Below are 23563 nucleotides of genomic sequence, written 5' to 3'. Positions count from 1 at the left end.
AGGTAGGTGGCTTCTCAGTGCCTGCTGAACATCGCGGCGAGAACATTGGAGTTTACCTCCCCGTACCCTCTCCTGCGACGAAGGGGTCATGCCTTGGTTCACTTAGGGGCAACTGTTGTGAGTTCTCTTGCTCGGAGTTCTGAGCCGAAGCTCACTCTGGTGGTTGCTGAGAGTAGTGGAGCTGGCCAGGTGGATGGAAGTTCTCCACCTGACGACGATAATTAGAAACCTGGGATTACTGGCTGGGAGCATATAATTGAGCTGGCTGCTCTTGGAGATTGCTAGTGATTTCCTCAGTGTGCTTTTGGAGCTCTTTTGTCCCCTGCCTGATCAGCATGGTTCAGCTAAGTGATTCTTTTGCTAATCCTCTGCATCTAATCTTTTTGTCTTTTTTTTTTGCTTTCTGTTTTGCTGCTAGGGTTCAGCGTGCTCCCTGCTGGGGGGCAGCACTGGGCCCTGCTTCATATGTTGCAGCTTGTTCAGTCCCCTGTTATGTTAGTATCTTTTTGCTTTGCTGCCAGTTTATACCAGAGTGCTGATCTAGCGGGGGTGAGATCGTGTAATCTCAGGTTTTTTGTATATCAGTAGTGGTGGACTTTTTCAGGGTTTTGTGCGTGATTGCAGACATTATCTTTTCTGTCCTGTCTAGACAGCTTGGGCCCCACTGTTTGCTCAGTCTCTTCTCTGCCTGTGTTTGTGTCTCATCTTGTCTCACCGACAATATATGTTTGGGGGCTGTCTATTCCTTTGGGAATCTGCTCCCGGGAAGTTTAGATTTCATCTTTCTGTCTTTAGGCTTAGTTAGTCCTCCACCTGTGTCGAAGCGTCTAGGTCATCGTAGGAACGCTCCTCGGCTACTGCTAGTTGTGCGGATAGGATCAGGGGTCTGCAATCCGCTGAGTTACCAACCTCACTGGTCTTCTGGTGGCTTAGCCTGTTCCTGCCATCCTCCTCGGTGACCCATTCATAACAGGGAACGGTTTCTGCACGGTTCTCCTTTCTGCTGAGTGCGGGGAACGATCTTGACCTCCTTTGGGAAGGCTGGATTGTTTCGCTGTAGGTCCTTTTCTCTAGCCAGGGGCTAATAATTGTTTCCGATACTTGGGCACATAAATGAATTGAAATACACGTGAATCCCTTTTTTAAAATTTTTTTTTTTATTTTACAGAGAAATTCATAAGCATTTTTCTTGATGTGTATTTGTCGTATATAAAAACATATATATATATATATATATATATATATATATATATATATATATATATATATATATATATATATATATATATATATATATATATATACACAGTCATATGTAAAAGTTTGGGCACCCCTATTAATGTTACCCTTTTTTCTTTATAACAATTTTGGTTTTTGCAACAGGTATTTCAGTTTCATATATCTAATAACTGATGGACTCAGTTATATTTCTTGATTCAAATGAGGTTTATTGTACTAACAGAAAATGTGCAATCTGCATTTAAACAAAATTTCACCGGTGCAAAAGTATGGGCACCCTTATCATTTTCTTGATTTGAACACTCCTAACTACTTTTTACTGACTTCCTGAAGCACTAAATTGGTTTTGTAACCTCATTGAGCTTTGATCTTCATAGCCAGGTGTATCAAATCATGAGAAAAGGTATTTAAGGTGGCCACTTGCAAGTAGTTCTCCTATTTGATTCTCCTATGAAGAGTGGCATCATGGGCTCCTCAAAACAACTCTCAAATGATCTGAAAACAAAGATTATTCAACATAGCTTTTCAGGGGAAGGATACAAAAAGTTGTCTCAGAGATTTAACCTGTCAGTTTCCACTGTGAGGAACATAGTAAGGAAATGGAAGAACACAGGTACAGTTCTTGTTAAGCCCAGAAGTGGCAGGCCAAGAAAAATATCAGAAAGGCAGAGAAGAAGAATGGTGAGAACAGTCAAGGACAATCCACAGACCACCTCCAAAGACCTGCAGCATCATCTTGCTGCAGATGGTGTCACTGTGCATCGGTCAACAATACAGCGCACTTTGCACAAGGAGAAGCTGTATGGGAGAGTAATGCGAAAGAAGCCGTTTCTGCAAGCACGCCACAAACAGTCGCCTGAGGTATGCAAAAGCACATTTGGACAAGCCAGTTACATTTTGGAAGAAGGTCCTGTGGACTGATGAAACAAAGATTGAGTTGTTTGGTCATACAAAAAGGCGTTATGCATGCGCTGTATTGTTGACCGATGCACAGTGACACCATCTGCAGCAAGATGATGCTGCAGCTCTTTGGAGGTGGTCTGTGGATTGTCCTTGACTGTTCTCACCATTCTTCTCTGCCTTTCTGATATTTTTCTTGGCCTGCCACTTCTGGGCTTAACAAGAACTGTACCTGTGTTCTTCCATTTCCTTACTATGTTCCTCACAGTGGAAACTGACAGGTTAAATCTCTGAGACAACTTTTTGTATCCTTCCCCTGAAAAGCTATGTTGAATAATCTTTGTTTTCAGATCATTTGAGAGTTGTTTTGAGGAGCCCATGATGCCACTCTTCATAGGAGAATCAAATAGGAGAACTTCTTGCAAGTGGCCACTTTAAATACCTTTTCTCATGATTTGATACACCTGGCTATGAAGTTCAAAGCTCAATGAGGTTACAAAACCAATTTAGTGCTTCAGGAAGTCAGTAAAAAGTAGTTAGGAGTGTTCAAATCAAGAAAATGATAAGGGTGCCCAAACTTTTGCACCAGTCAAATTTTGTTTAAATGCAGATTGCACATTTTCTGTTAGTACAATAAACCTCATTTGAATCCAGAAATATAACTGAGTCCATCAGTTATTAGATATATAAAACTGAAATACCTGTTGCAAAAACCAAAATTGTTATAAAGAAAAAAGGTTAACATTAATAGGGGTGCCCAAACTTTTACATATGACTGTGTGTGTGTATATATATATATATATATATATATATATATATATATATATATATATATATATATATATATATATATATATATATATATATATATATATATATACACACTCACTGGCCACTTTATTAGGTACACCATGCTAGTAAGGGGTTGGACCCCCTTTTGCCTTCAGAACTGCCTCAATTCTTCGTGGCAGAGATTCAACAAGGTTCTGGAAGCATTCCTCAGAGATTTTGGACCATATTGACATGATGGCATCACACAGTTGGCGCAGATTTGTCGGCTGCACATCCCTGATGCGAATCTCCCGTTCCACCACATCCCAAAGATGCTCTATTGGATTGAGATCTGGTGACTGAGGAGGCCATTTGAGTACAGTAAACTCATTGTCATGTTCAAGAAACCAATCTGAGATGATTCGAGCTTTAGGACATGGCGCATTATCCTGCTGAAAGTAGCCATCAGATGTTGGGTACATTGTGGTCATAAAGGGATGGACATGGTCAGCAACAATACTCAGGTAGGCTGTGGCGTTGCAACGATGCTCAATTGGTACCAAGGGGCCCAAAGAGTGCCCAGAAAAAATTCCCCACACCATGACACCACCACCACCAGCCTGAACCGTTGATACAAGGCAGGATGGATCCATGCTTTCATGTTGTTTACGCCAAATTCTGACCCTACCATCCGAATGTCGCAGCAGAAATCGAGACTCATCAGACCAGGCAACGTTTTTCCAATCTTCTACTGTCCAATTTCGATGAGCTTGTGCAAATTGTAGCCTCAGTTTCCTGTTCTTAGCTGAGAGGAGTGGTACCCAGTGTGGTCTTCTGCTGCTGTAGCCCATCTGCCTCAAAGTTCGACGCACTGTGCGTTCAGAGATGCTCTTCTGGCCACCTTGGTTGTAACGGGTGGCAATTTGAGTCACTGTTGCCTTTCTATCAGCTCGAACCAGTCTGCCCATTCTCCTCTGACCTCTGGCATCAACATGGCATTTCCGGCCACAGAACTGCCGCTCACTGGATTTTTTTTCTTTTTCGGACCATTCTCTGTAAACCCTAGAGATGGTTGTGCGTGAAAATCCCAGTAGATCAGCAGTTTCTGAAATTCTCAGACCAGCCCTTCTGGCACCAACAATCATGCCACGTTCAAAGGCACTCAAATCACCTTTCTTCCCCATACTGATGCTCGGTTTGAACTGCAGGAGATTGTCTTGACCATGTCTACATGCCTAAATGCACTGAGTTGCCGCCATGTGATTGGCTGATTAGAAATTAAGTCTTAACACACAGTTGGACAGGTGTACCTAATAAAGTGGCCAGTGAGTGTATATATATATATATATATATATATATATATATATATATATAATTTTTTTTTTTTTTTTTTTCTTTTGGCGGTTTTTATATTCTGGAGCAGTAATGGTTTCTTTTTTCACTTTCCCGACGTGTTCTTGTCTGGTGCGGTGGTGTGGGAGCTTGACTATTGGTCTCCCTCCTTGTGTTTTCTATTCTGTATCAAGAGTTCGCTTTTTTTCTTTTTCCTTCTTTTTCTTTTCTTTTTTTTTAAACCTTTTTCCTGTGGATTAATTAAAAGAACAATTGATTTTATTAACAGAAGATTGATTATTATGACATTCTCACGTTATTTGACCTGTTTGAACTTTGACTTTTTCTCTGTATCACATGTTATCATTGGCGCCAATTTTCAAACTGTGGATGTATATAACCAGGGACAGCTTTATGTGCTCGTATGTCATCCCCTGAGGAAGAAGGCTTATGCACTTCGAAACGCGTTGGGAAATAAATGATTGATCTAGCTACGCAACATGGATTTGGTATCTTGTTTAGCAGCGCACATAAGTCCATGAATTTTATTCCATAAAAGTTTAAACAAAGGACTTCTTCATACTTGCTGTGTATTTACTTACAATACAACTATAGGATTTGTAATGAATAGGTGTCTCATAGATGCCTCTCCATTACTAAGCCGTGGGCTTGATGTCCCCAGACAATACATAGGTGACATCAGTCCCACAAATATGAACCCTACTTGCTACCGCCACAGTGCAAGTGAGAAGAGTCGGGCAAAGCAACAGAATTGGAACATCTAATACACTGTGTTCCAAATTATTATGCAAAACATATTTCCTCATATTTTCTCTAAATTACCTATATGAATTGCAGTCATTGTTATTTTCCAGTCATCTAATATTCTAGTATAATCAGGGCTGTGGAGTCGGCTACATTCACACACAGCATTTTTCCTGTGTTTTTTGAGGATATGTTTTTCAGCTGCAAAAGCTGATCATCTTTTTAAAAAAACTGCATCACCTGAAAGGTTTTTGAGCTCATAGATAATGTTTTCAATAGCAAAAGCAGATTAGAAATCTGCTCTATCTATATATCCATTTATCCATATCTGTCTATCCATATCGTATCTGTACCAAAAAGAATGAAAACCGGGTAGTACACCAATATATATTCTGTTCTATCTAAATATCTTGATTATTGGATCATAAAAATGATTAAATGTCTGAGGTTCACATTGTACTACAATAAAATTTTCACTTAAATATAAGCAATATGTGTGGGAGTCGTGGAGTCGGAGTCGGAGTTGGAGTCGGAGTCGGTGTAAGGGAAATTGAGGAGTCTGAGTCGGAGTCGCAGGTTTGGCTTACCGACTCCACAGCCCTGAGTATAATTGCAATGTTTTTGAACAAACTGCCTATGAAAACAGTATATTTTTAAAAATAAGAAACACTCAAAATGCATGTTCCAAATTATTATGCACAGCAGAGTTTTCAACCTTTTTTATTTTTATTTTGAACAAAAAAATGGTCAATTGTGAAATTATAAGCATTATCAGCTTATTACAGAATGAAATCAAACAGTTTTCAAGTTCAAACTTTATTCTAGGTGATGTTACATTTGCACATAGGACCCCTTGTTCGAAAGAAGCTTCTGAACTCTCTCGTCCATTAAATTTGTCAGTTTTTGGATGGTTTGTGCTTCAATTGTTTTGCATGTGGACAGAATACCCTCCCAGAGCTGTTGCTTAGATGTGAACTGCCTCCTGCCATCATAGACACTCCTTTTGATGATGCTCCAGAGGTTCTCAATGGGGTGCAGGTCAGGGGAAGATGGTGGCCACACAATAAGTTTGTCCTCTTTTATGCCCATAGCAGCCAGAGATGCAGATGTGTTATTTGCAGCATGAGACGGTGCATTATCATGCATGAAATTGATCTTGCTGCGGAAAGCACGGTTCTTCCTCTTGAAACATGGCAGGAAGTGCTGTTTTAGAAACTCCACATGGGTTATGGAGTTCATCTTTACCCCTTCAGGGATCCTAAAGGGGCCGACAATCTCTCTCCCCATGATTCCAGCCCAAAACATTACTCCACCTCCTCCTTTTTGGCGCCTTAGCCGTGTTTTCATGGGGTGTCCATCAACCAGCCATCCTCCACTCCATCCATCTGGACCATCGAGCGTTGCACGGCACTCATCGGTGAACAAAACAGTTTGGAAGTCAGTCTTCATGTATCGTTTGGCCCACTGGAGCCGTTTCTGCTTGTGTGCAGTGGATAGAGGTGGTCGACAGGATGGCTTACGCACAGCTGCAAACCTCTGAAGGACCCTGCATCTTGTTGTTCGGGGGATGTTGGAGGCACCAGCAGCTTCAAAAACTTGTCTGCTGCTATGACAAGGCATTTTTGCAGCTGCTCTTTTAACCTGACGCAATTGCCTGTTGGAAAGAGTCCTCAATTATTCCTTATCAGCACGCACACATGTGCTGGGAATCAGCTACATACTTCTTGATTGTGCGATGATCACGATGAAGTGTCTTGGCAATGTTGATTGTACTCATGCCTTGAACTAAATACTCCACAATATGTTGCTTCTCAGCAGCCGACACATCCTTTTTCTTTCCCATTTTGGCAAAAAATGTAGGCTGCTTAATAATGTGGAACAGCCTTCTTAAGTAGTCTTGCCTTTATTTGGACACACCTGCCAAACTAATTTGCACAAGTATCTGCAATTGCTTTCAGTGATATAAAGAGCCCTGACACACATCACCATCAATGAGTTTAAATGACAAACAAAAAAATTCTAACCTTATCACTCCTAAACTCTTTTTGCATAATAATTTGGAACACAGTTTAGATGCTCCTTTTCTGGGCAGCTGTGGGCTGCTATTTTTTGGCTAGGGGGCCAATATCCGTGGCCCATTATCAGCCTGAGAATACCACCCCCCAGCTGTCTGCTTTAGCTTGGCTGGTTATCAAAAATAGAGGAGGATGGGGGTGCTCTACGTTTTTTTTTAAATTATTTAAATAATATATCTATTCTATTCTTGATAGCCAATTTTGCCAATGCTGAGGGTCTCAGCTCGAGCAGGGGAGAATGATGAGAGCTGTCTTCAGCACCCGGCGTCGGGGAACAGCGCTAACGGTACCGCTTAATCCCAGGTGCCGGTGTGTGTCATCAGTGTGCACGGGATGTTTTGTTGCCTGTGCCACTGTTAATAAAACAAACAAAACAACTGGACATGTCAGCGTGTTTTGTCCACGGACACCCGGTCTGTGGAAACACACTGACCTGTGCACAGACCCATTCACTTAAATGGTTCTACCTGTGTAGGTGTCTCCGATACGTGTGGTGAAAATTTTCACAAACCGTATACGTACCAGACACACTGATCTCTGAAAAAACTCTTGACAGATAATTTATACAGTTGCTTATCCTTTAGCTGCACTATAACCTGAAACTCGCTTCAATGTCCATCTCTGTTTTATTTAGTTACTGAAATATGACATATTTTTTTTTTATTTTTAATTGTAGATGTACGTTTGAAGGCAGGAAATGATCCTTTAAAACACACCAGTCGTTCTGAAATTATTGAAAATCCTGAGTTTTCTGATGAGGATTCTGATTATGGACAACACGATGCAATAGCAATGTTGATAGAGGAAAATTTCATAGAGAATAATGGCTTATTGGGCAATTCCAAAAAGTGTGTAGAAAAACTGTATAGTTCTAATACTTCTGCACTGCAAGAGCCTCCCAGTCCAACTTCTAAAATTCATGCAAAGAAATGGTAAGGGTTTTGTAATATCCAATCTCCTGTAATGTTGACTCTAAAACAAGATTTTATTTTCTTAATGTAGTTAATCAATGCAGAAAGATTTTCTGTTCTTTACAGAAGTTTTAAATTGCCCTGTCTTATCTCCTTAGTAGAGTGTAATTTACCATATTGTGGTGTGTGTATATACTACTTAACATGGAAAAAAAGAAGAAAGAGTTGCGAGTTTTGTGGGCCAGGGAGCATCTCCGCACTGAATGAGGGACAAGTGGACCTCTGTGCTGTTCACTGTTGACTCGATTCATGCTGAGCTGAAATGATGGCTGCCAATGATGTTGGAGACATCAAGGCGAGCACTATGCATCAGCCATTTTAGTCACCAAAAGAGCCTTTGGTGATTGTCCGTGTGGGTAGGTGTGTCTAGTCAATACAGAATTGTGAATGGTAGAGTGACAAACTCAAACTACTTGAATAACATCATTAATCCAGTCATTGTTCCTCTGCACAAACAACACAGGCCTAAATTCACTTTCATAAACAATGCTCCAGCTCATTGAGATCACATCATTAGGGAATGGCTGCTGGAGACTGGGGTTCCTCATATGGAGTGATCTGCACTTTCTCCAGATCTGAATCCCATAGAAAACCAGATTACTCAGCTGAGTTGCCGTGTAGAGGCTCATAGATCTGTACACCAGAACCTCAAGGACATGAGGGCTGCCCTTCTAGAAGAGTGGAATTCCATGCCTCAGCAGACAATAACTTGATCTGTGAACAGCCTGAGACGTTATTGTCAAGCTGCTCATGGCCACATGACAAGTTATTGAGACTGACATTTTTTGGGGTTATACCCACAAATGTTGTTGGCTTTTGTTACAATAAATTATTTGGGGTGAGGAAATCACGATTGCATGCTTCTACTTAAATGCCATACTTTATTGTGAACCTTTTATTTTCCATAAGTTTCACCTGAAAGCCCAATATCCCCAATTTTTTGTGAGCAGTGTGTATGTATGTATTTCCCACACCCTGGGTGACCGCAATAGTTGCGCTCCTGTACTTGGTTCATACTGTCATTCTGTGCCTACGGTTTCTTTTTTAAATCTCCAAGGATGTTTGCAGCAGTGCAAGCAACATGCAATATGGTTTTGTTACATTGAAAGACATCACATCTCCCGAGTTTACTTGTGAGATTGTCTTGGGACACTTGTTAAATGGACTACGTCAGACAAGGAGTATTTGTGTTGGTTTATTTTGTTTTTGTTGCTGGAGATCGAGGGATTAGGCAATGCAGTAAGTATGGTAAATTAAGATTCAATAAAGGAGTCTGAGATTATTTCAAATAAAGGACTTTATTCTGGCTGTGTTTATTTACCATATGGCTATAGGATTAGTAATGGATAGTTGTCTTATTGACGCTTCTCCATTACTGATCTGTGGGCTTGATGTCACCGGACAATACACAGGTGACATCAACCCCACAAATATTACCCCGCTTGCCACCGCTACAGGGTCAGTGTCAAGAGCGAGGCTAAGTGCCATAATTGGCGCATCTATAAGATATGCCATTTCTGAGGTGGTTGAGAGCTGATGTTTTTACCTTGAGGGAGTTGGACTGTATCGCTGCACCACCGTCAGAGGTCACCGGAGTTCGTGCTGTCACTTGCGGCACTGCTGCGTTAGAAAATTCTCACACAGCGGTACTGCTGTAAGTGAGAGCATGAACTCTGGTGAACTCTCAGTGATGCACTGCAGAAGCGATAACCTCCTGTCAGTGCATCACCGGAGCCGTGTAGAGCAGTCACATCTCCCGTGTTCTACACGTGAGATTGTCGTGGGACACTTGTTAAATGGACTACGTCAGACAAGGAGTATTTGTGTTGGTTTATTATTTTGTTTTTGTTGCAGGAGATCGAGGGATTAGGCAATGCAGTAAGTATGTTAAATTAAGATTCAATAAAGGAGTCTGTGATTTTTTCAAATAGAGGACTTATAGGTTTATTTACCATATAGCTATAGGATTAGTAATGGATAGTTGTCTTATTGACGTTTCTCCATTACTAATCCGTCAGCTTGATGTCACCGGACAATACATAGGTGACACCAACCCAACAAATATTACCCCGCTTGCCACCACTACAGGGCAAGTATCAAGAGCGAGGCTAAGTGCCAGAATTGGCTCATCTATAAGATACGCCATTTCTGGGGCGGCTGAGAGCTGATGTTTTTAGCTTGAGGGTGTGCCAATATACATGGCCCCTTCCCAGGCTGTTAATATCAGCCCGCAGCGGTCTGCCTAGCCTTTGCTGGTTCGATTTTATAGAGGGACACCATGTAAATTTATTTCTGGGGTTTTCCTGTAAACTAGCCAGTAAAGGCTAAGCAAACATCTGTGAGCTGATATTAATAGCCTGGGAACCTCTATGGCTATTGGCTTCTTCCCAGAATATTAACATCAACCCTCAGCTGTCTGCTTTCCCTTTGCTGGTTATCAAAATTACGCGGGAGCCTACACCATTTTTGAAATTTTTTTTTTTTTTTTGAAAAATTATCAGATATTCTGTTTCAGTGACATTCAGATAAGATGAGTCATCCCGGTCAGTGGAGAGTCGTTTTCGCCCTCTGCTGGTCTGAAGCTTTGTTGTCCCCAATGTCTGCTGCTTGACCCTATTGTAATGGAATACCGTCTTAAAAATTTTAAGGATGGAGGCGACATGATACTCACTGTATCCCTCTGCTAGTAAAGCCAGAATTGAACCCTTCTTTTCCTCACTTGTGATTTGGACAATGGAGTGTAATTGGTCACTCCGCTCTCCCCCCCCCCCCCCCCCCCCCCAGAGACCGGGAGCACAGCATGGCCCTGTCAGATATTAGAAATAATTTGTATAGGTTACTTTTTAAGTACCGTAGTTCTTTCTTTTGTGACTTCCAAAAGCATTTTTTTTTTAATTAAAATTGATTAGTTTTTTCAGGCTTCTAATTTGTCTGTTTTCATAGTTTGAGTTTCCGAGAGGTGGCAGCTGTTGCCAGGAAGAGTGACAACACTGATATGGCATTAAGAAGACTCTCACATAGTGTTGAACAGGAGGCCTTGAATTTAAACAATGAGAATCCTAAACACACAGACACTACATTTGACGTGCGGTAAGTACATAAATGAGGTGTATTTTCCAAGGATTGTAAGGATTATTTCTTTGAACCATACGAGCACACACTTTAATCTGCATTTGATCGTTTTTTTTTCCTACTATGGTAATGTAGTGAAATGGTTTATGAATGACACTGATGGTAGAACCCCGTTGCTACCTTTTTACAAGTTACTATTAATTTCCCTGTGCAAAATGCTGAATTGGAATGGTGACTGTCTTTTCAACAAGCTTTGCATACATCAGTAGTAATAAGAATCTTAATTTTTGCTCAGAAAATCCATTTTTTGTTAAAATAAGACCCACTGCTAGCTCAGTGAGATGTCTGATTACAGCTTCTTCTTGATGTAAGTCTATAAAGGTAGGACCATAGAGTTGAAAGGTGCTAATACTTTGCTGTTTTCATCTACTCAGTACTGCTGTATAATTGTCCTGCATGGTACTGTTTCTCAACATGTGCTACATGGAAAGGAAAGTAGAAATGCTTCAAGTTTCTGTTAACTATGTCGGAAAGCATCATAGCAGCTAGTTTCCACCCAGGGGCTCAGAGCCCACTGAAAATTATTTGAGAGATTCTGCAGAAGAATATTGGTGAATAAATATTAGATACAAATTCTACACCAACCAGAAAGTTTTATTCCTCAGGCAAAAGGATAAAGGAGCAAAAGAAAACAATAGCGCTTTAGGGCAACTCTATGAAGTGAGGATATGTATCCAGTTAATTCTCCCTCCTCAGAGTTGGATCTGCTCAATGTTGTTGTGTTTTAGAACGCCCTCACCTTCAGATGCTGACCTAGCTTAACAGACAAATGCCCATTCTGTAATTTGTTAAAGGGAATCAATCAGGTCCCCCATGACCTCAGAACCACCAGCCGTTGCGTCTGAATATGTAGACATTGCCTAACAGTCCCTGTGTTATATTACATACATAAACAGATCTTTAGAAAAAGTATTTCTAAAGTCCGTTTGATATGTGAATGAGGGCTTTGACTAGTGGAGGGGGCATTGGTCTCACCAGACTAGTCATGTGGGCATGATAACATATCTTACAAGCACCGTCAACATTGCAAGTTAACTCGCACATGTGCACGACCTTGTCCCACCTCATTGATTTTTTGAAGCTGTGTGTGTGTCCCGGCTTCAGAGAGACACACTGCGCATGAACGGAAGCCTTTGCACTTCCGAAAAAAAATACATATTTGGTATCGCTGCATTCAGGAATGTTTGAACTATGAAAATCTAAAATAAATTATTCAGATCAGTAAACTGCATAATGAGAAAAAAATCGAAACGCCAGAATTGCATGATTTTTTTTGCCGCCGCAGCATTGCATTAAAATGCGATCACAAACAATGTAAACAATGTATCTGCCCCAAATGGGTATCAGTAAAAACGTCAAGACACTGCATAAGTAATAAGCCCTTCACCCAGCCCAAGATCACGAAGAATAGAGACTCTACCGGTCTCGGAAAATGGCAACATAAGCATTTTTTTTTTTCTGTTACAAACATTTGATTTTTTTTTCCCCCACCACTGAAATACAAAAGAACCTATACATGTTTGGTATCTGTGTACTCATACTGACCAGGGGAATCATACTGCAGGTCAGTTTTTAGCATTTAGTGAACATGGTAACTAAAAAAACCCAGAATCATTTGTGAAATTGCATTTTTTTTTTAATCTTGCAATTTTATCATACTTGGATTTTTTTTCCCATTTTCCAGTATGCTGTATGGTACAGTCAATGGTGTTATTCAAAAGTACAACTCTTCCTGCAAAAAACAAGCCCTCATACTGCTATATTAATGTAAAAAAAAGTTGTAGCTGTGAAGGGGTTAAGATCTCTCCACAGGTGTTCAATGGAACTTGGATCCAGACTGATTGCTAGCCACTATAGAACTTTTGTTTCCTTTTTGTTTCCATCCATTTCTGGGTGGTACTTGAACTATATTTGGGGTTATTGTCCTGCTGTAAGTCCCATGACCTAGGACACAATCTTGGCTGTCTAGACTGTGCACTATATTTCCACCCAAAATCCTTTGGTAATCTTCAGATTTCAGAATGCCTTGCAACACAGTAAAGGCACCCAGTGCCAGAGGCAGCAAAATAATCCCAAAACATCTCTGAATTTCCACAATATTTGACTGTAAGCACTGTGCTCTTTTCTTTGTAGGCCTCATTCCGTTTTTGGCAACCAGTACAATGATGTGCTTTACCGAAAAGCTCTATCTTGGTCTCATGTATCCACAAGACACTTTACCAGTGAACTCGCATACATTTTGGCAAACTGTCAGTAAAAAAAAACAAAATGCCAGATCTGCCAGTTTCCCCCTCTAACTCCCCCCCCCCTCAAAAAAAAAGTGATGAGTATGCCGTAAATGCCTCCTAATGGAAATTTAGTCCGCCATGAAAAAAGCAAAACAAAAAAAAGCCTTCATAACAGCTCCATTGATAACTTTAATTTCTTTAAGTGTCTCTAAATATGGCAACGCTCCTATTATTATTTTTTTTTTTTCCAACTCTTTCACAACCTTTGCTGTACTAGTACTGCTCTGTGGGAGATGCATTTCTGACCAGAGCAGTACTAGTACGGCGCCGTGATCACCGCAGCCTCACGCTGAGCGCTGCAGCGATCGCGTGCTGGTTTCAGCTGTATGTGACAGCTGACACCTCGCAGCAACGCCCACGATCGGTGCTAGCACAGATCGTGGGCATTTAACCTCTCTGATGCTGCTGTGCTCCCTGCATGCTTCCCTCAGAACAACGGGATACCATAGCGTTGCTCTGATGTTCTCCATGGAGACACCCCCCCCCCCCCGGCACCAAGATGGCCGTGGGGTCCTTCCGGGTCCTTCGGGGAGGTGGCTTGTCAGCGCCTGCTGAGAGCAGGACCTGAGAAGCCTTCTTCCCTGCCTGTCAGATAGCTGATCTGATGCTTAGCAGTGCTAAGTGTCAGATCAGCGATCTGACATTATATAGTAATGTCCCATACTGGGACAATGTAATAAAGTTAAAAAAAAATATTACAATGTGTAAAATTATTTTTGTAAAAAATCCCCAAATAAAGAAAAAAACGTACTTATTGGTAAAATATTTATGTAAATAAAAAAAATAAAAGTACACATATTTAGTATTGCTGCGTCTGTAAAGACCCCGCTCTATAAAACTGTCCCTCTAGTTAACCCCTTCAGTGACACCATAAAAAAGAGGCAAAAAACAATGCTTTATTAACCGCCGAACAAAAAGTGCAATAAAACGTGATCAAAGACGGATGTAAATAAAAATGGTACCGCTGAAAGCATCATTTTATCCCGCAAACAAGCTGCCATACAGCTCCATCAGCAGAAAAATAAGTTATAGCTCTCAGAATAAAGTGATGTGAAAAATTATTTTTTCTATAAAATAGTTTTTATTGTGTAAAGGCGCCAAAATAAAAAAATGATATAAATGAGGTATCTCTGTGATTGTCTTGACCCGAAAAATAAAGTTGCCTAATCACTTACACCACACAAGGAACAGCGTAAAAATAAATAACCAATTCTTCACATGCTGTTGATTTTTTTTCATTGTTCCTCCCAAAGATCGCAGTAAGGCTCGGTGCACATTTACTCTGCGCTGAGCACTTGTATCGGGGTTTCCGTGTAATTCTCTGAAATACGGGATTCAGACAGAACCCCCAGCGGAAGATTCCCTATAATGAGGCAGATAAGGCACTGTGGGTACCATAGGACCTGTGATCTGGCGGTGTCCATCTTTTTAGGATTGCATAAAAGTGCCGTCGGCCACAGTTTTGTGCTCTTCTGAAGAAAAGGAAACCATGGAACAAAAGTCAGATGGAGTCCAGAGATACTCTGCTGCCTCACTATAGTGAATAGATCCATCGGGGGTTTCATTTGAAACTTTTTCACTTAGAGATATAGAAGGAAACCGCAAAGTAAGAGCTCAGAGTAGAGCGCCGGATAACTGTGATTCCAAATGTTATGTAAAATGTTCCTGATAAAAGCTTCCACACAATCCACAAAAAAAGCAAGTCCCCCTCTCAGATCTGTCATCTGTTAACGGAAATATAGGGGGCTTCCATGTTACTGGTAGCAGAAGGGCTCTGGAAAAGCGAAATTGTTCCTCACTCGCTAAAAGAAATTCATCAATTTCTCCGCTCCCAAATTCAAATGTCCCCATCTCTTCTGAGCCCCACAGTGTGCCTAAACCACATATAGTGCATACATGTTTGGCATTTCTGTAGTGATGAGAGTCCGCCTAATTTACAGGTGCGTGTCTCCAGAACCATGAGCTGGGCATAATGTACTGGTCACTACAGCGTACTGGTCACAAATGCAGTCTGCAATTTTCACCCAGCAACATCCAGTGCTGCCTGTTTCTGGAAAAAACCCATAGAATCAAAATCGTCACTACATCTGTAGATAAATTCCCAAAGGGTTATAATTTCCAAATTGGGGTCACTTGAGGGGGGATTCTGCTTTTCTAGCACTTAGGAGCTCTTTACATGGAATCCACAAACGAGTCTAGAAAAATCTGCGTTCAACAAGGCAAATGGCACTCTGTCCCTCCATATGGCAAAGTAGTACTGTACAGCCACATATGGGGTATTTCTACATTCAGCAGAAATTGTGGGACAAATTCTGGTGCCAAGTTTATCCATTGCCCAGTGTGAAAATGTAAAACTTGGGGCTAACACACAATCTTGGTGGTAAAAATGTAAATTATTTTTTCTTCACTTCCCAATGGTATAAAAGTTTGTGACACACCTGTGGTGTCAATATAATCACTGCATCCCTAGATGAATTCATTTTTATGGGAAAAATGTGTTTTTGTTTTGTTTTTTTTTTATTGCCACGGTCTACGCTATAAACTTCTCTGAAGCACCTGTGGGTTCAAGATGCTCAATACACATCTAGATAAATTCCATAAGGGGTCTAGTTTGAAAAATGGTGTCACTTGTGGGGGTTTCCACTGTTTAGGCACATCGGGGGCTCTTCAAACGCGACATGGTGTCCGCTAATTATTCCATCAAATTTTTTTTTTTTTTAAATTCGTTTATTAACCATAAACAAGACAAACATCATACACACTTATATATGATAAGCATTGCATAAAGCACATACACTTTCCACAGTATTGATATAAAACAAAATACATATGTCAGTTTACACATGGAATAAAATGTAGTGTCAGGTAAACCATGCAAGCTTTTATATTATTATTCGATCAATAAAGTCTTTTTAACTTCCTAAACCAAACTATAACTACCAGTTCGCAGCCTAGTTCTACATAATCAGCCAATTATTATGCGATGTCTCCCTCCTACAAGGTAAGGTGAGAGAAATTCCACCTCTCCCAGATCTTTTCGAATTTGCCCGGGCACCCTCTATTTCGATACAGCGTACACTCATATGGAATAACCGCATTCACCAATTCGATCCAAATCCTGATGGAGGGACATGAGCTCCCCATCCAACGCAGTGCCAGAACCTTTTGTGCCATAAATAACGTTTCCCGTAAAAAAATCCCGATATAGTGACCCCAAGATTCATCATCCCACACCCCAAACAGGCAGACCAGCCGCTCAAGGGGAACCGGAGCTTGTACCAGGGAAGTTAATAATGACGTCACCTCCTTCCAATATTGTGCAATAATAGGGCATTGCCAAATCATGTGTATAAAATCTGCATCCAATGAGTGACATCTCAAGCATTCCGATGATTGGAATCTGCCCATCCTGAATAGTCGGGTCGGGGTCAGATATGATTGATTTATAATATATAATTGTGTCATTCTGTTATTGATAGACGCAGACACCCCGATTGGAGATTCCAGAATTTCTCCCCATTCCTCTCCCTGTGCATCGGGGATGAGCCTCTCCCGCCTCCCTTTAATCGAGTTTATGGCGGATTCCGCCCCTACCGATAGCATATATGTGTACAAAGTGGAGATGAGACACTGGGGACCTTGCGATTTAAGGATGCCTATCAAGGGCAGAGACGATATAGCTTTGTTTGCCCCCATATTTCTCATGTGTGATTGAAAGGCTTACCTCAATTGTAGATAACGGAAAAATTGGGATCTTGGGACGTTACATTTGACCTGTAATTGTTCAAAAGACACCAAGGTTCCATGATCGTGCAAATCGCATACCGAGGAAACATTGTGTTGAGTCCAGAACTCAGCAGACGGGTGTTCAAGCAATGCCAGAAAATAACCATTATTCCACAGGGGCATTTCAGCCACTATGTCTCCAAATGCAATTACTCTCTTAATCTGCCTCCACACTGATCGTGCCAGGCGAAGCAGGGGCAGCAAGCGGGGGACATTTATTTTTTCCAATTCTAAGAAGCCCAGCGGACAGCTAACTCGTGCGGCGTGGAGCAAGTGGCTTTCAGAGTTAGGGAGGTGATCATCAGGCATCCACTTGCATATGGCTTTGGCCTGTCCGGCCAGATAATACAGAAAAAAGTCTGGTAGCGCTGCCCCATCTTCTCTTTTTGGTCTTTGCAGAGTGGACAGCCTGAGTTTGGGCCTAGCTTTTCCCCATATAAAAGATGTAATTTGAGAGTTCAAATTTGCAAAGAAGGATCGAGGTACTACCACAGCACTGTGCTGAAGAGAGTAGCTGAGTTTAGGAAGCAGTATCATTTTGATTAAATTAATACGTCCGGCTACAGAAAGCGGGAGTTTACTCCAGATTAGAAATTATCTTTATCTATTTCCAACAATGGGTGTATGTTGAGCCGCAAATCTAACAAACTGCTTCGAGATATGTGAACACCTAGATATTTGAAACTGGGTACAATAGGTATTGAGGAGAGGCCCTCTAGTTGTGGCATCAGGGCATGGGAGAGGGGCATCAGGGCAGACTTTTCCCAATTTATATATAAACCAGAATATTTACTGAATTTATTGATAGTGGCTATTACCCGTGCCAATGTGTCCTCCACGCTACCCATAAAAATCACCATGTCATCAGCGTATAAGCCTATGGTGTCTACTCGACCCGCTATTTCTATACCTTCAATATTAGGGGAAGATCTTATACGAATAGCCAATGCCTTGATTGCCAGGGAAAATAGGGCCGGAGAAAGGGGACAACCCTGACGGGTTCCCCTATGTAGTGAAAAGGACTCAGAGATAGAACTATTTACAATGACACGAGCCTTAGGTTTCATATATAATGTACTAACCCATTTTAGAAACCTGTCGCCAAACCCATATTTCTGTAAACATGCACATAGGAAGGGCCACTCAAGGGAGTCAAAAGCCTTGGCCGCATCCAGCGATGCCAATGCCCATTGATTATCTGGTACCAGGGAGATATATTGGACCACCGACTGGACTCGTCTAATATTAATAGAAGTACTTTTACCAGGCATAAAGCCAGTTTGATCAGGATGTAGAAGTTCTAATATAATCGAATTCAACCTGGTAGCCAAAATTTTCGTAAAAATCTTATAGTCCACATTCACTAATGATATGGGTCCTAATGGGTCCTTCCCCTCTTTTTTAAGTACTATTATGTTAGCTTCATAGAAGGACTCTGGCATAGATCCTCCCTCCCAAATCCCTTGGAACACCATCAACAACAGTGGCGCTAATATCTTCCAGTATTTCCAGTAATTCAATGGGAAACCCATCAGGTCCAGGGGCCTTCCCAGACGCCGTGTCCGTTATGGCATTCTCTATCTCCTCCAGAGTAAATTTAGCATCCATAAAGGTCTGCTGGGAAGGGCTCAGAGTGGGAAATGTGATATCCAACAGGTATTCCAAACACCCCTGACTATCAACATCACTTCTAGAGTTGTACAGTGATCTATAATAGTTATGGAAGCCGCTCAGTATTTCTTCAGTTGAAGTCACCAGAGTACCATCTGAGCTACGGATCTGTAATATTGTGTTAGTAGTGTTGTGCTGACATACCAAATAGGCCAAGAATTTACTTGCCTGGTTCCCCAGCTCAAAATAAGATTGACGGGCAAAAAATAATTTACGTTTGGACCTGGTGTCTGTGTTGAGTATATAATGTTTGAGCAGCCAGCCACTCCACCCTATTGCCACTAGTCTAATCAGACATGTAAGTGGCCTCCGAGTCTCTCAATCGCTGCTCCACTTCATCATCCTCCCTCGATGTCACCCGTTTTATATAAGAGATCGTAGAGGATCAGCAGCCCCTTAAGTATGCCTTAAGGGCATCCCAAAATAAGTTAACATTCCGAAGTTCAGGGTGGGACGAAATGAAGCAATGTAATTGATAGATCGGTCTATCGGGTGATTCTATCAATTTCAGCCAAAAAGGGTTTAATTTCCAAGCCATCTTGTTGCTGAGTGGTCCGTATTTAAGTGTAAGAACGACAGGGCTATGATCTGAAATCCCCCTACTGCCATGTTCTATACTATCTACCCATGTTACTAGGCAACTAGATCCAAATATGTAATCTATACGTGACAAGGAGTGCTAAGTGGATGAATGGCAAGTATATTCCCTCTTCTCGGGACGTCACATTCTCCATGAATCCAGCCATCCACTGCACTCCATGAACCGCGATAGTTGGGATATAACCTGTGGGAGAGACTCCGCAACCCCCCCCCCCCGCCCTTCATCACTCAGTCTCAGCCTGTCAAGACTGTTGTTCATGACCTGGTTGAAATCCCCCATGCACATTACATCAGCGTCTGGATAGTTCAGGGCGAAACCCATTGCCTTCTGGAGAATAGATATATTGGCTGGAGGGGGGTTGTAAATACATAGAATAACATATTGTCTGGAATTAATAAGTGCATGCACAAATACAAAACGTCCCTCAGGATCCCTTCGGGCTTCCCATCTAACGTCCTTATGTATCAATAGCGAGACCCCCCCCCTTGAATAACTGGTATGAAATGAGTGGATATACCATTGTGCCCACGGTTTCTGCACACACCGAGCAGTATCCCTGGTCAGGTGCGTCTCCACCAAGGCCACAATGTGCGGACGGCATTGCCTGATCTGCGAGAATACTTTGATTTTCTTTCGGGGGCTCTTAATGCCCCTCACATTCCAGGTCATACATATTATTTCAGACCCCATTTTTGTCTGTCCGAATATGGCGAATGCTAGTACCCGAGCAGAGATTGGAAACATCACACAGAAGACAGGGTTGCCACTGACTGCGACTACTACCTAAAAAACTATTAAAACTGAAACTATTAAAAAGAAAAAAACAAAACACTAGTCTCGTAGTATAGGAGCAAAGTCCCACGCCCCTATTGAAAAAAGAATAAGGGGATACCATCACTGAACTCAGTGTCTGGTATTGCTGTTAAACTGGATACCCGCCGAGGAAGCCCCAACTGGGCCTCTAATTGAAGGATTCAAATTGGCAGCGAGTACATTAGGATTCCTTTGCAGGGGATCCCCCATGGGACCGCAGCCACTCAGTCACCTCCGCTGGATCCGTAAAAAACAGATGAGCCCCCGTGTACAACCCGGAGCCGGGCCGGGTAGATCATGGAATACACGATGTTCCTCTCTCTGAGCCGCCTCTTAATTTCGATGAATTGTGCCCGTTGCTTCTGAAGTTCCATGGAAAAATCCGGGAAAATGGAAATCACAGCATTATCAAATTTGATGGGGCTTTTTTGCCGTGCGAGACGCAGAATGCTGTCTCTGTCTTTACAGTTGTGGAGATGTGCCAAGAAGGGTCTAGGTGGGGCTCCCGGAGGAAGGGGTTTTGTAGGAACCCTATGCGCTCTTTCGAAGGCGAATACTGGAGAAAATTCATCCCCCAGAGAGGCCTTAAGCCAGCCTGAGAAACTGCTCAGGATGTTGACCCTCTGAACGCTCCGGAAGTCGAATGACACGAATGTTATTTCAACGCATCCTGTTCTCCAGATCGTCCGCTTTTTCCTTCCAGGCGTTCATAGAGCCTGCCACCTTTGTCAACTTGACCTCCATAGGTGCGATGGTTTTTTCTATCTGGGATACTCTCGTCTCTACTTCCGTAATGCGTCCTCGCATAGCTTGCATGTCGTGTCGAAGTCGCCCCACCTCAGTGTACACGTCTTCTATCTTCTCCGTCAGAGAAGTCCTGGTTAAGGAGATGGCTTGCATTAGCTGTTCAGACGCCTGTTTGAGGGTCAGTTCTTCCTGCTCATTCTCCTCCTCGCCCCCAAGGGGACGGCTTTTTCGCTGAGCTTGTGAAGGATTATTTTTGGGAACCTGTACACTTTCAAAGGGGTCGGGTCTGGCATATTCTTTTAATTTTTCTGCTGCTGCTGATCCTTTAGATCAACTCATATACAGTGACAGTGCAGCGGTGCAGGCTCTGGGGACTTTCCCCCAATTATATGCACAGCAGGGCTTGTAAAAAAAGATATATCACAGAAGCAACTCCCTATGTAGGGGGGAGTCACATGGATCAGGAAGGGCAGTGTCTGGTGCTGCAGCAGCGAGGTTTGTCACAGCCGGGGGGGATAGAGACTACAGCCCCCGCAGAGACAGCAGCAGTGGGGGGGTACAGAAGTCCCCACAGAAGTAGCGCCAGCGGCACAGTGAATCTATTAATGAAAGGGAGGAACGCAGGGCCCAATTTTTCAGGGCACTCACCGCGAGTCCCTTGTGTCCTCAGGATGTGAGTCACCGTCCAGTAGCACTGTGGCAGTGGAAGCTGGACGCTGCAGCTCTTACTGATAGCGCCCGTCTTAAGATGGCCACCACTCCGTGCAGGCCCTGCAGCCCGCTCCGACCCCCCCGGCTTTCAACTCACCAGAGCTACCTCACGTCTCCCAGCGGGGTCCAGATGTCACGAATGCTGACAGGTGCGTTGCAATTATGAGGCCACAGACGCAGGATGGAAGCAGGATTTTCAGGAGCTCTCTGTGTGCCTCCTTCTTCCTTGGCTACATAGCCACGCCCCCATTCCATCAAATTTTACATTCAAAAAGTCAAATGTGCCCAAACAGTAGATTTCCCCCACCTATGTGGTATTGGCATGCTCAGGAGATATTGCACAACAAAATGTATGGTCCATTTTCTCCTGTTACCCTTGCGAAAGTAAAAAAAAAAAAAAAAAAAAAAGTCTATAGGAAAATTTTTGTGACAGAAAAAAGTACGGTAAATGTTTATTTTTCCTTCCACATTCCAAAAATTCATGTGAAGCAGGTTTTGAGTACCTTGAGGGGTGCAGTTTTTAGAATGGTGTCATTTTTCGGTATTTTCTGTCATATATGCCCCTCAAAGTCACTTTAAGTGTGAGGTGGTCCCTAAAAAAAAAATGGTTTTTCAAATTTTTGTTGTAAAAATGAGAAATTGCTGGTAAACTTTTAATCCTTATAACTTACTAATTTTATTTTTTTTAAAGTTTCCAAAATTGTGCTGATGTAAAGCACAGTTGGGAAATGTTATTTATTAACTATTTTGTGTGATGACTATCTGATTTAAGGGCATGAAAATTAAAAGTTTGAAAATTGTAACAATTTTCCGCCAAATATCCGTTATCGCAAATGCAAGTCATATCAAAGAATTTTTACCACTAACATGAAGTACAATATGTCACGAGAAAATAGTCTCATAATCAGCGGGATCCGTTGAAGCGTTCCAGAGTTAATACTTCATAAAGTGACAGTGGTCAGAATTGTAAAAATTGGCCTGGTCAGAAAGGTGAAAACACAGGCCTTCATAACAGCTCCAACAATAACAAAATTAAAATTGTCTCTGAATATGGCAACACTTTTATTTTAATAAAGAATGTTGTTATTCTCCCATTCAGTAGGATGCCAAGTACCTAAACATTGTTTAACCCTTTTAACTGCATGATGCTTTTGACATTATGCACCTCTAGTAGCCAGTACAATTTTTCAAATTTTGACATCTGCAAATAACACCACTTGCAAAACAAAAAGAAAATATCACACCATAATACCATATAGCTTTTTTGAAAGTAGACACCTAGCACCTTGACGGCATTCCACTCGGCGCTTTATGCACACAGGCAAATTTATGCACTTCTTGGAGAATCTGACAGCTTTGTCTTCTCTCACCCATGACAGTACCACGGAGAGGGGATCCACCCTTCAGGGACAGGAATCTACAGGTTAAAGGACGGTACCTCTCCTCCGCCCCCGCTTGGGTTCCTGTCCCTGACAGGTGACCTACTTTTGCGGTACCTTAGCAGGAAGAGGAGAATCCGGGGCCGACCTGTCCGGATCCTGGCAGTGGGGAGGCCCCTGTCATGGCGGGTGCGGTGCCTGAAGCTGCCACCGCTGGGACCGATGTATCTGCAGGGTGAGCAGGGGGAGGAAGGAGCCGCCGCTCCGGATAGCAGGCTGGGGCTGCCGGGGACCCGGGCACAGATGCATCCACGTTACGGCACCAAGGCAGCACTGGACCAAGATGGCTGCTGCCCCAGAAATACAAGACTCCTTCTGGGTC

The 23563-nt window shown here is 42.2% G+C and overlaps 1 protein-coding gene across 5 annotated transcripts in view; it reads left to right on the top strand.

The window, feature by feature from the left end:
- Window positions 1–23563, top strand: part of CENPC (centromere protein C) — a 274172-nt gene that overhangs the window by 59851 nt on the left and 190758 nt on the right. For all 5 annotated transcript variants that reach the window (XM_073542563.1, XM_073542570.1, XM_073542556.1 and 2 more), the window contains 2 exons: window positions 7759–8014; window positions 10997–11143. In XM_073542563.1, the coding sequence (XP_073398664.1) occupies window positions 7759–8014; window positions 10997–11143 (403 nt within the window). The remainder of the gene's footprint in view (window positions 1–7758; window positions 8015–10996; window positions 11144–23563) is intronic.

Source organism: Dendrobates tinctorius, unplaced genomic scaffold, assembly GCF_039654945.1.
Source record: "Dendrobates tinctorius isolate UK_male_01 unplaced genomic scaffold, ASM3965494v1 ptg000011l, whole genome shotgun sequence".
NCBI classification, from domain to species: Eukaryota; Metazoa; Chordata; class Amphibia; order Anura; family Dendrobatidae; genus Dendrobates; species Dendrobates tinctorius.
Note: the sequence above shows the minus strand (reverse complement) of the source record. Positions and strands in the feature narration are given on the sequence as shown.